Source organism: Monomorium pharaonis, chromosome 1 (genome assembly GCF_013373865.1).
Source record: "Monomorium pharaonis isolate MP-MQ-018 chromosome 1, ASM1337386v2, whole genome shotgun sequence".
Lineage (NCBI taxonomy): Eukaryota > Metazoa > Arthropoda > Insecta > Hymenoptera > Formicidae > Monomorium > Monomorium pharaonis.
In genome coordinates this window covers 2,561,539-2,578,263 of record NC_050467.1, presented here as the reverse complement: position 1 = coordinate 2,578,263, position 16,725 = coordinate 2,561,539, and the positions used below count along the sequence as shown (strand labels likewise).

The window sequence follows — 16,725 nt, the reverse complement described above, 5'->3', positions numbered from 1 at the left end:
TTCCTGCATCCTGCCGGCCAGAGCTTTCTTTCAATCTCGTCGCCCTTCTATACTACTGCCGTTCCCCGTATCATCATGACTAAATAAAATCTATTAGGAAATGGAACAGGGCGTAGCCGGGCAGTCGCGAGCGAGTGTAATGAAAAATCTTTACGATAACGATGACGAAGCACAAGGGGGGGGGGGAGAAGGAGAATTGACGTGGCAGGCGCAAATGCGATATCAATACAGGAAGTGTAAACGTCAAAAGAGTGAAGTTCCGCGCCAACAGGTTAGGTATTGAATCGGTATTGAAGATATTGAATTTGATATACTTGATTTGAGATTTTAGTGAAACAGAGCAATGTATTTCGAGAGAAATCAAATTTTCGCCATTTGCAAAGAGGTATCGTGTTTATCATCGAATTGCGCATTCGTATGCAAACGTAATACTCCGCACGAACGAGTTTACTCTTAAGTAAGTCCGCGAATGTTGTTTACACAATGCCCCCTGCAAGTCGGGATTTTACAGCCACGAAGCAAAAATCATATTCCACGATCCGATAATCGATCGTCCTCCGTATTTACACCGTACAACCTTTTCCGCCTTCTCATCCGCGCCGCGTACCAACCGCGTCACCCTCCACCCTCGTCACCCGCCCCCTTCTTCAGCTCAGAAGAAGCGGATCTCCCCGGCGTTTTCTCAACTCGACCTACTGCTGGAAGTGCAACGCGAGTTGTTAACCTTAGCTTGTGGTTTAATTACACGGGCAAATATTATCGAACTGACGGAGTTAATTAGATAATTAAAACTTGAAGGGTAAACTACACTACTTTGCGAGTCGAGCGGCGCCTCGGTCTTTGAATATACATAAACGTATACATGCAGATACCATCGGTGTCTGCGTTGAAAGATGCATAGACGGTGGATCGGTAACCGAGGATTCTCCGCCTCCGTTTGAGGGAAATAATTATAAAGAAAAATCGAAGGGGAATTCTTTGCCTTCGCGAAGTCATACATGTTCTTTACTTTGCTCCAAATGCATCCACGGAATACTTGGAAATGTAATACGGAAGTTTTTTAAAACACGTATAAAATATGAGTTACAGTTTTGCGACAAACATTTTTACTTGATAAAATATCTATAAAATAATTGATTGCTAAATATTCCATGCAAAATACATATTCCCATTTATCAAAGATCCAGTGGTTGAACTTTTAATTCATTATTGACTTTTTAAAATTCAAAAATATTTTAGGTTTACCGATGTGGTCCGAAAGTTAGCCAAAGAGAGAGCACCACGCAATATTCTTTCTTAATTACTCAACGCAGCATTCCGTGACGCACTTATAGGATTAAATGAATTACGCGCAATTTCTCTCGTGATTTACGACTACGTGGCGCCAACGGCACGTTGACGAAGAAATCCCTTTAAAAAGGAGGAATCCAGCGGCCGTATGTTTCCGGCATCATTATCTCCGGTCGGCAGAACTCTCGGGACCCTCGTCAGAGTCGGCGTTTATACCGCGAATCCTCTCTTGGATAAGTGAATCCTCGCAGTTGGACGAGCCGAGTTTAAACGCATTAGCCAGCGCGACCCACGATTAGCGGAGGAGACGACTGTGACTGTGATGGACAGGTCAGAGATGCGCGTCTGTATCACCTTCGAGGCTCTGTGACGTGCGAAAATTCGCAGCTAGCCAGCCGCTCGACGGACGGACCGGCAAACGTATCTTGTCCGGAACGTGGAATATACGTGAAAGTGTAGTATTTTTTTATTTTCCCTCCGTACCGCTTGAAAAATCTCTTTTATCGCGCCGAGAAGGAGCACGCTTACAGCGCGAAATGTATAAAATATGAGAAAATGACCATTCATCCTACTGATGACTGCGCCAGACTTTTATCTCGAAACGAGAAAAGTTTTAGGAACGGCAAGGAGCTACCTGCACTCTGATTCTTTTTTTTTTTTTAATCTCACTGCCTCTTCGAGATGATGTACGTGTATATTGAAAGACACGACCTGATGGTGCCTGACCCGATTTAAACAGCCCGGACGTGCGGCTGTCCGCTTATATTAGATTTAGTACAATTCAGAATTAGATTGTCCGCATTCCACGCAAGACGCAACGCTAATTCGAAGTGAGAGTACGAACCAATTTGCGCGCGTATTACAGACGTGTGTTTGTACAATCGTGTTCAGATACCGGCCAAGTAGCAATCACGACCGCGTTATTACGTGTTGTTATGTGCATTCGTTGAACATATGTTAATACGCGAGATGATAAATGCGACGAATACGTACCGGGTATCTCGAAATTATCGCACTTTCTTGTTCATTCTAATGTTGAACGTTAAACTTGCAGAACTTAAGTTTCTGCTGCAATAAATTGTAAAAAATTCTTTTGAAACTAAAATGCAATTATTTATTTCGATCTCTGATTATAAATTTGGAAGAATTCCAAAATTTGTGATGTTAACTTTCGAATCCTGTCGTTATCTAATTACTTAATTATAACCGCCGACAGTTCGATATCTTTATATAAAAAAAAAAACATCAACCGTAGGATGATTAAAGCGAAGAAATTGCGACGGCGTCCCGGGACACCCTGTATACACGTAAAACGACGCTGATAGGCAAACGCAGTGCCCGATTCATTAAAGTTTACACCGAGGAAAGCTCTCGAGCGCGCCCACAGCAAAGCGCCCGCCTGTACAAACAATTGCAACGAGCTCCCAACTAATCTGGTGTGTCGACGGGGAGGCTGGTCGACGGCGGGGCTTGGAGAAGAGACGGAGTGGGAGATGAAAGCAAAGTAGAATATCAACATCCTCCCCTCGTCCAACTTGAGGAATTTGCTGCGAGCTTTCCGAGATGGTGTTTCGAATGAAACCGGAAACAGCGTATAGAATCGTCCCGACTGACCGAATTTAACTTAAAACGTGCGCGTGTCTGTATTCGCAAGAGTCGATTTGCAAAGGAAAAAGATAGATATTTCTAAAGAGAATTCTGCTTCCTCCTATAAAACATGGAGCGCAGTTTCGTTTATATTAATTATAGCCTAATTATGCGAAAGTAAATAAAGTTTATTGTCGTCTTTACAACAAGAAAACTCAAACTTAGAGCCTAAGTGTCACACTGGTGTAATAAATTTTAATCACTGCGACCATCCCCCAATTTTTTATTTACTTGTAACGAACCGCTCTTTTTATCATTCGTTCGTCTAATAACGTCGTCTCTTCTCGTCTCGTTGCAGGCACAAGCGGAAAGTGCAGAACCTGCTGCCGTGCAAGAGCGCAGCGGGCGCGGCGGCGGTTGCTGGACGGAGTCGCGTGCTGCCGGACGGCCAGCCGCACTCGGGCCCCGGGATTGGCGGCGGCGGCGGCGGCGGCGGCGGCACCGGCGGCGGTGCCGTACTTTACGAGGACCTACAGGATCACGCGATGTCGCATTCGCAGCTGCACAATCACCTGCCGACGAGCCACGGCCAGGCGCCGACGATCGAGGTACGAAATCCCGAGGCCCATCCGCGGGTTCCCTCGCCGCCACGCGAACCACCGCTGCTACCTGCACGCAGGGAAAAGAGACCGCCGCAGCCGCATCATCTCGACTATCTCGACTATCGTGACCCTAGGTCGATACTGCGCGTCCAGGACAAGCCGTCGCGGGCGGTCCTGGGCGGCTACCGGACGCCGCGCGCCCTTCTAGCCAAATCGCAGGGGGTACCCCTGTCGATCGCCGCCACCGCACAGTCGTCCGCCGCTCATCAGCTTGTACCGGGTGGCGCTGGTGCGAACAGTCCGCTACTGCTGCGGAACGAGAGCAACCTTCTGCGAGACAGCCACCTGCTGCTGGCTACACAGAACGCCTTGATTACGAGCCAGCGGCCTCCCTCACCCCTGACACCACCCTCGCCCGTGCTCTCCCGCGGGGAATTCCCGTCGTGTCGGGACCTCGATGTCGGCTTAACCGCCGACGGCTACCCGGCCGACGTACGAGTCCCCGCGAGACCCCGTGATTCCGGTATCCCCATCACTCCTACCCATCGAGCTGGAGTGCGTGCCTCCCCCGCTCGGACACCGTCGAGCCCCAGCAGGCCGACGGTACCCGTCGCGGTGCCGAGGCTCGCAGTCCGCGAGGAAGGCCGCAGGCGGCTCTCGGTAGACTCCGAGGGCTACTCCTACATAGACTTCAAAGACTCGGATCTAGAGTCGACGAGATACGGACGCACCGAAATCGCGATTCCTCTAAGCAATAGCAGCAGGCGGCTGCTGCGATCGATGACGACTACGAGGTCGAACTCAATCGACTCCGACGGCTACTCGTACATCGTCGATTACGGCAGAAGGGCGCCCGGCGCCGCCAGGAGGCTCGTCGCCGACGGCACCGAGGAGGAGGTCTGTCCGCTCTGCACCATGCAGCAGATACACCACCTCCTCAGTCAGCCGGAGCAGGACGTCTACTTGCACGTCCAGGACACGTGACACGTGCCCTCCTGGCCGTCGGTCGACAGCCTCGTGGTGGCGTAGAAGCGTAACCGGTTACAGGTTCCGGAACGAGATTCCCGAACGCGCTTACCCCAAGGGCGGAAGTTCCAACATATCTTCGCGAGTATCACCGCGTGCGTCGACCAAGGTCGACCGAGCGACATTCGATTACCGAGCGAGTCGTGTGCTATCTTCCTATTTCTCGGTATCCGTGATGTCACGCGACCGTAAAGTGACGCGACGTGACCTGACGTGACGTGACGTGACGCGACGCGAAATGTCGCAGCGCAGGAGGGAGACGCAGCCTGCGTCTCTCCCGTCTCTCGTAAGGTTATCGTCTTAGATTATCTGGCGCCCTGCGGATTCCGGCGAGCGGACGGAGGCGTAGCACCAGGTATTCCATTGACATTGACACTTAAGGCTGTGTGTGCTTCGTGATTCGAACTCTGTTTCCTCTGCTAGAGTGTGTGCTGCCGTTTTCTGATTTAACATGTAGTTTGTAATCCTTTTCTTTGTAAGCTTTAATTACACTTGTAGCCCCGGGCAAAATTACGAGCGGAGGCTTTAATAAATTGCGATAAGCATAGCCAGTCTAGCCAGGTGTTCGCGCATTCGATTTTTATACAGAATACCTAACGTAGAATACGGCTAACAATTCACGTTTTTTGAATGCTGACTAATTTGACTTAACGCTATTTATTAAAGATTGTCCTGGGCTCTTAGCTGTCTCGGGGAAAGTTTCTGAAAAATTCAGATTACACGATGCTTCCTTACTGGCTTCGAGAAAAATTGTAGCTAGATTTTTCACATTTCTAGAGAAATAGTAGGTAGAAAAAAAGTCGATACTCCATACGCACTATGTTTAAAAAGAATTGACTCACTACTATACGTAACGCGCTGTACGATGACTAGTTGCTAAAAAGAAAGCGTCTTGTAATCCAAATGCCGAAGGAGACACAAAGATACAATTGAAGACAATCGCGACGTAGTTGTTCGAATGCTTACTCCTGTAAGAAAGAAGTACAATATATATACTACTTTATATAAACACGACAGCAGAAATAAGCATTCAGTGTCGTCACATCCTTATCGATGCATTCACGCATCTCGCGCAGAGGAAACCGTTCGGAGGCATTTTCTCCCAATTAGAAGGGAAGAAGGAGCTTCTGTTAATTTATTACTAATTATTGATTTGTTAGTTACGAACGTTCGAGTCACGCGAGCTTTCACTCATCAACGGGCGTCCGTTCGTTCGTTGGCGCCGCTAAACGCGTAGACGCCAGGACGGGCTAGTCAGTATTTATTTTGTTACTTCGGAGCCGTGCCCGCGCAACCCCCAACAAACTAACTAACAAATCGGAAGAACGCTTGACATGGGGTGAGGAAAGGAAAAACGAGAAAGAGCGTGTGACGCGAAGTAAAACGGGGCGGGCGCGCGGGGCCTTATTCGTCGGTTGTACAGGCACGGCGGCCGGGCGCACTCTATGGTTGTAAATAGATTAGAGATTAGACCCGTAAATTTTGTAAATAGCACCTACGGAGAAACGATATATCTCGACAGGATTTAATATATAAATAAATATATATATATATAAATATAGATATTATATAAAGAAGTAAGAGAGGACACGCACGAAAGTCCGCCAGAGTATCGCGAGAAAAAAGAGAGAGCCTGATTTCCTGATTTGTAAATTAGCACTATCGTTATAATTGCGAATAAGGGACACCGTTATTACCGTCGCCGTCTTTAGTATTACGATCATTATGATTATTATTAGTCTATTATTATTAGCATTATTATTATCATTATTATTATTATCGTTATTTATTATGCACGGTCGGCACGGTGTCCTGTAATAACGTCGCGAGCTCGGCGAGGCGAAGAGCGAAACGACGGTCCTGTGTATATCTTGAGTTAATGGAAGAAAGAAAGAGAGAGAGAGAGAGAGAGAGAGAGAGAGAGAGAGAGAGCGAGAGAGAGAGCGAGAGTTTGGAGAGGAGAGATTTGAGAAAAATAAAATTACTTTGCTGAAAAATTTGACGAGGAGTGGTTATTAACCCGTTCCACAATCCTGTCCCATCCTCTCACGCGACACGCTCACGATCGACCACAGAGGATCGTGAATTATTCTAAGCAAGTGTCTCTCGAGATCAGAAAGAGAATCGAAAGCGCGATCAAGAGAGAGAGAGAGAAAAAAATAGAGTTTTATCTCGTATACCAAAATCGTCTCCCGACACAATGACAATACACGTGGACACGGAATAACCACTTCTGTGTTCAAACTTTTTCTCCTACTGTCTGACTAAAGATATGCAACGGCCCATGTATCGCTCGTTAGGCTACACCGATAATATTCCAGTACTTTCGGCACTAATCGGATATAATTCTCTTTGTTAGATAAAAAATTATTATTGATCGATCTAGAATTTCCCGTGGATATAAGAAAACGTAAGAAAGCAAAAGAGAATGAAAATTTCACGGACCGAAGTCCCGAAGTAACGCCGACGCGACCAGAGAGTTCCTTTTCGGTGATGAATTCTCACACAAATGAGAAAAGATGAGAAAGAAAGTGGGACAGCGGAGGAAGAAACCGACGGGGGGTCAAAGGGGAAGAATAAAAAGGGGGAACTTCTGGTGGGAGGGTGCAGAGCGGACAAGCAGAGGGTGAGAGATTGACGCGTCACCATTGTGCCGCGTCACCTTTGCTCCCCAAGAGCGATTGCCATCTCTCTCGCGGACGAATAGATCTCTAATTTCGCAAATGGAGCCGAGCAAGTATCCGGCGACGCGACGCGGCGTGGCGCGAGGCTCTTTTTCTTCTCCTCTCTGCTTCCTCCGCGCGGACCACGTGTAATTTAATTGCTGAGGGGTCGGCGAAAGCGGTCGGGTGCGCGTCTCGTGTCTTCCGCATGGAACTCGGCTGCTGCTAGGTCGAAGGTTTCAGTGACCACGCGTCGTCAATTCACGTGGCTCTTCCTTCGTCTCGTGCCGTGAAAACTACAGCCGGCGACTCGTTGATTCGCCAACAAACGAACAATACACGTAAATGTTTGAACGGCACGGGAAGAAAGCGACTTATGATTTTTTTCTCAAAGACACAGTGAGAATAAAAAAAATCCGAGGAACGTGAAAGATTCGCGTTGATGAAGAGACTCAAGGTTCTCAGCGTTCGAATCGGTTTTTGTGGCGTTCGCGATTTTTTTCAGTGTCAAAGGAGTTTGAAACATTTAGCGATATCCGATGTTTTGCTTCTTACATTGTTATGAAATGAAACTAGTTCATTTTGAATGATTTTGTTGGATCGTACGAGATAAATTAGACCTTAATTCTTAACCGCTGGAGCGAACATAAATAGCGAGAAAGGAGAAATCACTATATACTGCATGAAGTCATAAGTCTTGGAATTAAAAGAAATAAATAAAAAAAAATCCGGCTGTATCTGCAGATGAAAGGATCCGCGAATGGCCTGTGGTACGCCCTGTATATTTTTCAAGATCTGGATTTCATCGCGGAAATAAGAACTGAAGAGAAGTAAAAAAGTGTTCTCCCGCTGAATAATGGCATGGTGTAGATTTCCTTTGGAAATCCCGAGGCCGAATAAAAGACTTCGCCGTTTCAACTAAGAGTTGATAACTGATTCTATTCCACGAGGCATGGGACAGCGTCCGATGGAATTAATGAAATTAGAACTTCCGCTTCCCATCCGCGGATAGTATAACCCGACAATTCTCGACGACCACGTGTCAATTAGACTACTATTTTTATTTAACGCTCTCGCCGAGAGCTTTTGCCAGCGCGATCTTTTTCCGCCGCGTGACAGATTGTCGATTCGCGAATACGGAGTCGAACCAGGCTTAAATATTTGAATGTCAGCGAATCAAAAGAATTTGGTAGACCAGAAAATCCCGACAGTAACGTGTCGCCGATTTACCGACCATTCGGCGCTTCACGTTTCCTCGGAAGGAGGTCCCTTTTCTCTAAAAATGCTTCCTGCCGACGCGACGTCTCCGCCGGCCGGGCATGCGGAAAGAGGTCAAGTAAAACTCAAATATTTGAATATTATTAAATCGCTCGCGTCCGTCGAAATCACGTATGCAATGTCGTCATTTTCGAAACGTCGCCTGTCGTTTAAATGATTCAGGTTCAAACATGTGCCAGTTATCTCTCTACGTAGCTAAGAAGAAGATAAACTGGAATGCACTTAAATATTTCAAACATCAATTTTACATTCTTGACATTGCCGGAAGAATTGCGTCTATAATTGTTTAAAAAATTACAATTCAATTTGTTATCTGTTACAATCTTCGGATTTCTAAATTGAGAAAATAAAACGATAAAAGAAACGTTTCTTTTTCTCTTAATCGTGTTTAATTTCTTAATTTATTTGTTATTCAGTAAACTTGGTAGACTTAATTACTGTTCAAGTACACTTTCTTTTTCTCGTGATCGCAGGGAAAAGGAGATCGATCATTTAACTTTTATTTATTCGACACAATATTCAATTTTCGCCAAATTAGAAAATCCATTAAGAATCTCGATGGCGATAAGAAAATTTTCACGTTGCTCGCGCAGATTCAATGCAATGCGGAGCTAAGTTACCAGTGTTACATGCGTGATAAGGAAATTGCAGCCCATGTTAGAGTTCGCTTTGACTACGAAAGTGTATCACGGGATTAGAATCGCGACGAGGGAGGGGAGGACGCAAGAGGAACGAGAGGTTGGAGGTTTTGCGCGCGTTTATTCGACCACTATGACTAGACCGTAATTATTTCGTCCGCGGGTTCTTTTTACCGTTATCGATCCCGTCATAAATCTCGCCGTGCCGCACCGGATAAGTCGCTGGACGGCACAATCCGCCGGCGGAAGTCTATCGATCTAACATCCACCTGTTGTCAGCTCGATTACGCGCGTCGGTGCCGCATTGTTAGCTCGGGACCGTTGTATCTGCAAAGCAGTTGCCACATAGACGGGGGCTGGCCACCCCGGACTTAGGAACCTAATGCAATCGGCGCAGTAACTAACAATTAGCGGGTTACAGTAACGGGATATAGTCACGACATATCGGCATATATATGTATGATATATATGTATGTGTATTATACGTACATATGTATTATACATATATGTATATACGTATATGATATACATGTACAAGGAATGGATCGCACACACATCAGCTTGATATTATCCACGGTATGTAGGACGCCAGAGTCGGTGATTGCTCTGTTTAAGTTTACAGATGTATATACCGTATACTCGAAATGACGCGTCAAGAAGTATTATAGATATGGGAATCGATGATGAGTTTATCTATTCGAGAAGGAAACTTTTGTTTCCGATAAATCTGTTGTAATCCGATGAAAATAGTTTAACGAAGCAATATGACGAATTTAAAAACGGGTATTCTGTAACATGTATCGCGAACGTCTTATGAAGGCCGATCTTGCGCCGCTTTAATGCGTTATTAATGTCAAACATCCGAAAACTCGTTTCCTTCGGAAAACTCGTTCCCGAACAAAACTCCATCGGTGGAGTCCCGAATTTTCCGATCGATCGAAATTAATTCAGGAAAGTTCCTGATTATTTATGTCGTGAACTTTCGCAGTTAGGCGGAGAGACGAGGCGACCTCCCGCCCCTCCCCCCTTTTATGTCGGCTAAGGCGCTTTAAGTATGCACTGTCGCTGGCGTCCAGGAGATCTAAGTTTAGCGAGGTGCCGGCCGCTGCCTGCGGGGAACACGGGATCATTAAAGCGATCAACTTTTCAAAGGCCCCCGCGAGCACCAGCCCGGCCATTATGGGGGACGTATAACAGACATAGAATTTTAATACCGACGGAAGAAGAAAATGAGAAAGACGAGGAAGAAAGAAGAGAAGTCGGCCGCGTTTTTACACGTTCCGCTTCTTCGGCCGAGTATAAAACTCGCGTCGGGTACCGTAAAATCATTAGGATAATCAGGTCCGCGCGCTAGTAAAACCGGCCGAATATCGAACTTTTCAGCCGGAAGATTGAAAATTCTCTGAACGTGTGGAACTTTGCCAACTCTCATAGTTCGCCTAAAAATGCGTCTTGCCTTTACGAGGGCCGAGGACTGCCTTCTGTTCCCGGTAAATTATTTTATCCATTGTCGAGTATTCGAAAGATGAAATTGCAGGAAATAAGAAATTGGATGTAAAAATTGAGGAGGTTTAAAAAGATCGCAGAAAACAAATAATGAAAAAAGTTTGGCGCGTTAACCTAATACGGTCGAACATGACATTTCTCACGACGATTCTGATTTCGTTTATTTGTTCCATCCGCGAAGTAAATCTCATTATTCGTGTAGAAAAGGAGTCTTCTTGCCATTTTGCACCGTTTAGATGAGCTATGAGCGGAAGTTTGATTCACGAAACCCGGCTCCGCCTTCGTTCTATCTCGAGCTCGCGCTAATGGTGCCTAACTCAATTCCAAGAGGTCGAAGGTTGGACACGCGACTTGGCGAACTCGTAACTCGACTTTCGAAAGAGCCAACTCTATTTCTCGTGAGAGGACCGTTCAAGTAAAAATTATCTTGTCACCGGAACAAGGTAAAAATTGCGAAAATTGTATTCCAACTCTATATATGTGAAAAATGCTGCAAAACAATTTAGAAATATATTAAATTAAAAAATATTTTTTGAATAATTAGACAAAGAAACAGCATTAAACGCATTTATTAGATAACAGAAAATTATTTTTATATATGTATTTTAAGAAAGTAGTTTAATAATAGAAGATTTTTCTCTTATAAATTATTTAAATTTCATATTTAAACTTTTAGAAAAAAAGAAAGCGTATATAATAAAATCACATATATCACATTTGTATAATTCCGATTTTTTCTATGTTATTACAATATATACAATAGTTTCTCGAGTAGATAAATATTAAAAAGATCAACAAGACACAGCAATTAGATCATTTTTTTATATTCAGCACTAAATGTACAAATTAGAAGAAAGACTAAGCGCTCGCGAAAAATTGTAGTCGACCCCGTTGACGGTTTCCGCGGAATAAAGACGATAATGAACCCCATGCTCTTTCAAGACTGTCAGTAGAAACAAGAAATTTCTTTTTTTTTTTACTAGCGTCAGCATCGCCTCGAGGAGTTAAACGCAAGAAACACCCGTCAATTTTTTTGCCCTAATCGTTTTCGCGCGGATCACCAGGCAACTCACTCGATTACGGCAATTTGTGCACTCGCGAGAGCGTCCGCGTCTTACTCGATTGCATCCGCAGATAGAAGATCGGATTGCAGATACTCGAGAGCTACGAGAGCCGACAAAAAATGGCGCAAGCGATCCCGAAACGTCCGAAACAGACGAAGATATCGGAGATTAAACTAGGGTAGCTTAAAATTTCCTGCAAGAGAGAGTAGATGAAGATTATGCTTCATTGCGTTTTCTTTGAAAACAAAACTTTGAATGTACATTTAAATTTAAATTTTATTATTGGATTATGCACGAGAATTTCCATCCTTAATCTCGATACATTTGTTTTGTGGTGAGATACGTGTAATATGTACAAACACACGCATACACACACGTGCGCGCATACAGAAAAATCTTGAATGTGGTGTAACATATTGGTAAATTGAAGATATTTCAATATGTTGCATCCCACAATTTTGTAGCAACATAATACGCTAACCGATAGCGCGTGTAAAATAGTATTTTATTCTGGGATACACCGCGCGGTATCTACATAAAACCGTGTTTCGCGATATTTCCGTGCACAATGAAACTGTAATCGATTGGCCTCGTAGACCGGACTGGACGGGACTCGACAGAATGCATTTATCCATTATTTTTTTCGACGTTTTATAAAACCGTTCGACCTTTCGGCCCACGCCACCACCAACACTTTTTCAGCAAAAGGATCATCTTTCGCGCGTTCGTCACCGCCGCCGCGACCCACGACAGATCTCTCCGAGAAATACGGAGAAAATAGCATATACGTATACATCCGATCCCATTTGTCCATCCGTTCGAAGTGCAGGCGGCGGGAAACGCGCGACTCGCACAATTCGGGAGATATAATTTTAGATAGAAATGTAGACCGCGCGCGCAACACCCTCGCATGGACCCGATACTCCCACGCGCTATCAGCGATATTTCAACCCCCGCACGGGAGGGGTCGAATTTACGTCACGCGTTGCGATCGTCCTATTCTGCGCGCAGTTTCACGATCCGTCAAAAGGTATATTCGTGAAAGAGGAAACGTTATAAATTAACATTCGCGAGGAGATCTCGCGGGGGAACCACGTAGGTGGTTTCCGGTAGATGAAGATATCAAATTATCTGAGAAAAATTTAACTCGGTCGTGTCAAGGGGACGACACGCGAGATGACGGATATAAGTCGCGCGTGGGATATATTCGTGAAACTCCTTTCAACTCGTTAATCAGAATTCGATATCGACTTTTTCAAGATTTTCAATGCACATTTCTTCTAAGGTAGAAGTCAAGTTGAAATAATATCCGTTTGTTGTCACGAGAGGTGTACACGGAGAAAAATAATTTGCTGGCACAGCATATTTTATGCTGTCTTAGCAATCTTCATTAGTTATATGGGCAGCAAAACGATTTGTTTTATGAATACTAATGTAATTTTGCTACATGAACGAAAAATTGGCTAAAATAGAAAAAGCTTTTGCTGAATTAACAATTCGCTTTGATGATTTCGTTATATTAACAAAATATATTTACTAAAAACAGACTGTTTTGTTCCCACAGCAAATAATATATTTCTACCGACACTTAATAAAATTCGTTTATTTTTACAGACAAAACATATTTTGCTGTAAAGTTCAACATTGTAAAAAATTAGTTACAATAGCAAATTTTTATTATTGCCACGTCAAATATACCGCAGCAGCAATAGTTTCGCTGCAACGGCAAAATTATTTTTTTTCCGTGTATATTGCACGGAAAATTGAGCTCTCCGAAATTAAACGGGCTTCAATTGCCGTGCGTATGGTATCCAATGGGATCACAGGACATTATGAACCCCCGGAGTGGGAGTGATAGCGAGATAGATTGGGGATCGCAGCGCGTCATTTGCGCCCGTTAATACGACACCTCGGCCGAACCGGAGAACAGCTGGTGGCAGATTTTCATCCAACAGGACCCAAACAGGACCGCTGCCACAGAGACCGGAAACCGCTTGCGGCAGGCTTACGATGACACACGAGCCATTACAAGGACGAGGCAAAGGGATTAAATCGAGTCCGCGATTATGTCGTGTATCTGTTACACACGCTTCTCCCTGCCTGTCTATCAGGTGTTTCGATTAACCCTCGTGTCCCGCGGCGGGGAGATATCTCCGGAAGGAAACCCTCCGATCTCGCGCGATTACAGATAGATAGATAACGAGGTACTTGACGCATCAATGATCGCGGGAATGCAACCTGCGTGACGAGGGTCACTTTTATCGCGGAAGACTGAAAATTCCATCAAGTCTCGCCACGCGAGATTAATTGCTCATCCTGCTAACAAAAGTGCGCCAAGTGAAAATGTGATTAGCTACCGAGATAAATATCTCTATCTCTTTTTCATTCTCCCTTTCGCAGATTGTTCCTTATTATCCCGCTGTGATGTATAAGCTCCCTGCCAATTTAGGGATTAACTTTTGACCCCTTCGCTTTTCCGGTGACCGAGTCAGCGTTTCCGTGGCTGCCGACTCGAGGAGACGAAGGGTGAGAATTTGAGAGAGATAGGAACGAGTTAATCGTCGGCCAGAAAATACGGAGACTCCGAAAGAGTGTTAAGGTTCTCATCTGGTACTCCTGCCAGTCATCCCCCAAGTTTCTTCTCGCTATTCTCCTTCCATCTGCCCCCTCATTGTACCCCATCTCACCTCCTCTCTCCATCCTTTTCCTTTATTCGCTAATTGTTTTCCAACGTTGTCGTAAACAAGTCGCCGTTCCTAAAGAGCCTCGTAAAACAACCGTGGAAACGCAGAACCCCGGCTCGTTTGTAACGAGCTGACCTATTTTTAGTCACAACTCGGGACTAATTACCCTTCAACCCCGCAGAGCGAGGGAAGAAAATGGCGGCGGTCTTAATTCTCAAACGTCGTGCAATTTATTATATCGCGATAGAATAGGGGATTGTATTGAACGCGTGAAATTAATCACATCGCAGCTCTCCCCGATCTTCAATTACTCACGACTAAAGCTTCATTGATTTTTAATATTCGCGTCACTTGTTATATTCTTTACATGCTACGTGAACAATGTAAGTAACAGTCACGAGATGTCACTCGGTAGTAATTCCACAAAAATCCGGTGTTTAGAAATATTGCGAAACTTCGTCCGCGTCGTTTTTTTTCTTTAACTTAACACTTTTGTTATCACGGCAGATGCTGGACGTCAAGGATGGCGGAAGAGGGGTGTTCGTCTGCAGCAGCCCCGGTCCTGATCCTTACACATCGCAGGACCTTTATAATCCTGTCTACGAGGAGCTCAGCAACGGTAAGTGCCGATAATCGATGTTTACTTTGGACGGCTTTGTCCGGGGCGTCTCCTTTTACGCGTGGCAGTTCTTTCTTTTTTTTACGGAAAAAAAATCGCGTCGGAAAATCCCGAGAGCAACAACGCGACAACGGAGAAGGAAGAGTCAAAATTTTTATTAAACGACTTTTAAAAAATAAATTCGAATTTATATATCGGAAACTTGTTTTACATTTTATTTCTATAAAGTGTTTTCTAATTTAAAAATAATAATGTGATACCTATTATTCATAATTTCTATAGGTAACCTTTTGTCAAGGTAATTCAGGCCAAGGCTGCTTTAAAAGAAAGGCATAAATAATACTATTAATAAATTATCTTAACTAAGGACATTTTTTTGCGAATTTTATAATCGACCATACAATAAACAAGCACCTCATGAGATCGTCAAACTATCCCGTTGCCTTTTGTGTGTCGGTGACACGTTGAAATCCCTAACTTTCCCCCCATGCAGACGCAAATCACGCACTCTCCTTCTAGATGAGACTCACCTCTGAAGACGCTGGGGAGTATCCTCGGGGTCGAACGTGCCCGCGGGAAACGCATAGGTACGGCACGAGTACACGAGTTTTCGAAATCGTGTGTCCGTCTGTCGGTTGGCTTAATACACGATTAACATACGGTTGCATTGAACTAATGTTAAATCCCATCGACTAACGCGCGCTTTGCGAGACTTCCTCCGTCGTCCTCTCTCCCCGCCCACCTCTATTTTTACGTATTTTCCTCTTTTCTGGTTTGTTCCTGGTAACCGCGGGACTGCATTTATCAGAATAATCCAGCAGATTCGCGTGCGTCGCGATTTACGAGAAGGTCTGCGGCGTGAGAGATTTATGGGGCAAAAAAGAGTCGATGGAACTTTTTAAGGACGGGTACGAAGGATTTTGGAAGTGAGAATCTGCGTGTCGCAGAAGTTCCGGTCTGCGGAGTTCAATGAGTTCGCGAGATTGAAAATGTGCGAGAAAGAAAGATGGGATTTATGTGAATAGAAATCTATAAGAAGAATGCAAAAAGGATAAATCTCTGTAGAGTAAAAAATGAAGGGTACAGTGAAAACAAGAGAGAGCACATTATTTCATAAAATTTTAAATTATTGGGAAAGTTGATGAAGGTCCTTGTGAATGGAAGTATATAACTCGCGTATGTAAAATCTATTCTTGATAACATTAAATCTACTTCCTAAGTATAATATCCTCATACTTTTAAATTTATTATTCAATATTCCTGAAGAATTTATGAAAGTAGATAAAATTTAAATTGCCGTGTAAAAAAATATACATAACAATAATCGAATTTCAGAATTTATATAAAGACTGATAAATTTGCAAAATATAATAAATTAATAACATATTGGTAAACGAAAATGTGTGTGTGTGTGTGTGTGTGTGTTAACTTTTCACTTTAAAATATTGATTATTAATAATTATGTACATATAAGTGGAAGGTCATATGATAAATTATATGACTTTTTCCTTTCTATATCTCTAATATAAAAATGTAATTAAAGTCTAAATTTATTTCAACAAACGAGAATCTGATAAACGCAGTTTTATGTTGCATCTACTCATCTGTTTTTTTCTCGTAATTTTTTAAATCGTTTCCCCTCCTCTCTCTCTCTCTCTCTCTCTCTCTCTCTCTTCCTTTCTCTCCATAGTGATCCCACTCTTCTGTGTCGTGTATTTTACTGAAGGAAGATAAGCGTGACACGACCTCTGACTTATACTTCCCATTA

General features: G+C 44.0%; 1 protein-coding gene across 9 annotated transcripts in view; it reads left to right on the top strand.

Annotated features, from left to right (window-relative positions):
- LOC105832186 overlaps positions 1–16,725 on the top strand; it is a 546,626-nt gene that overhangs the window by 520,433 nt on the left and 9,468 nt on the right. For all 9 annotated transcript variants that reach the window (XM_036293132.1, XM_036293122.1, XM_036293121.1 and 6 more), the window contains 2 exons: positions 3,236–3,485; positions 14,846–14,957. In XM_036293132.1, coding sequence (XP_036149025.1) covers positions 3,236–3,485; positions 14,846–14,957 — 362 coding nt within the window. The remainder of the gene's footprint in view (positions 1–3,235; positions 3,486–14,845; positions 14,958–16,725) is intronic.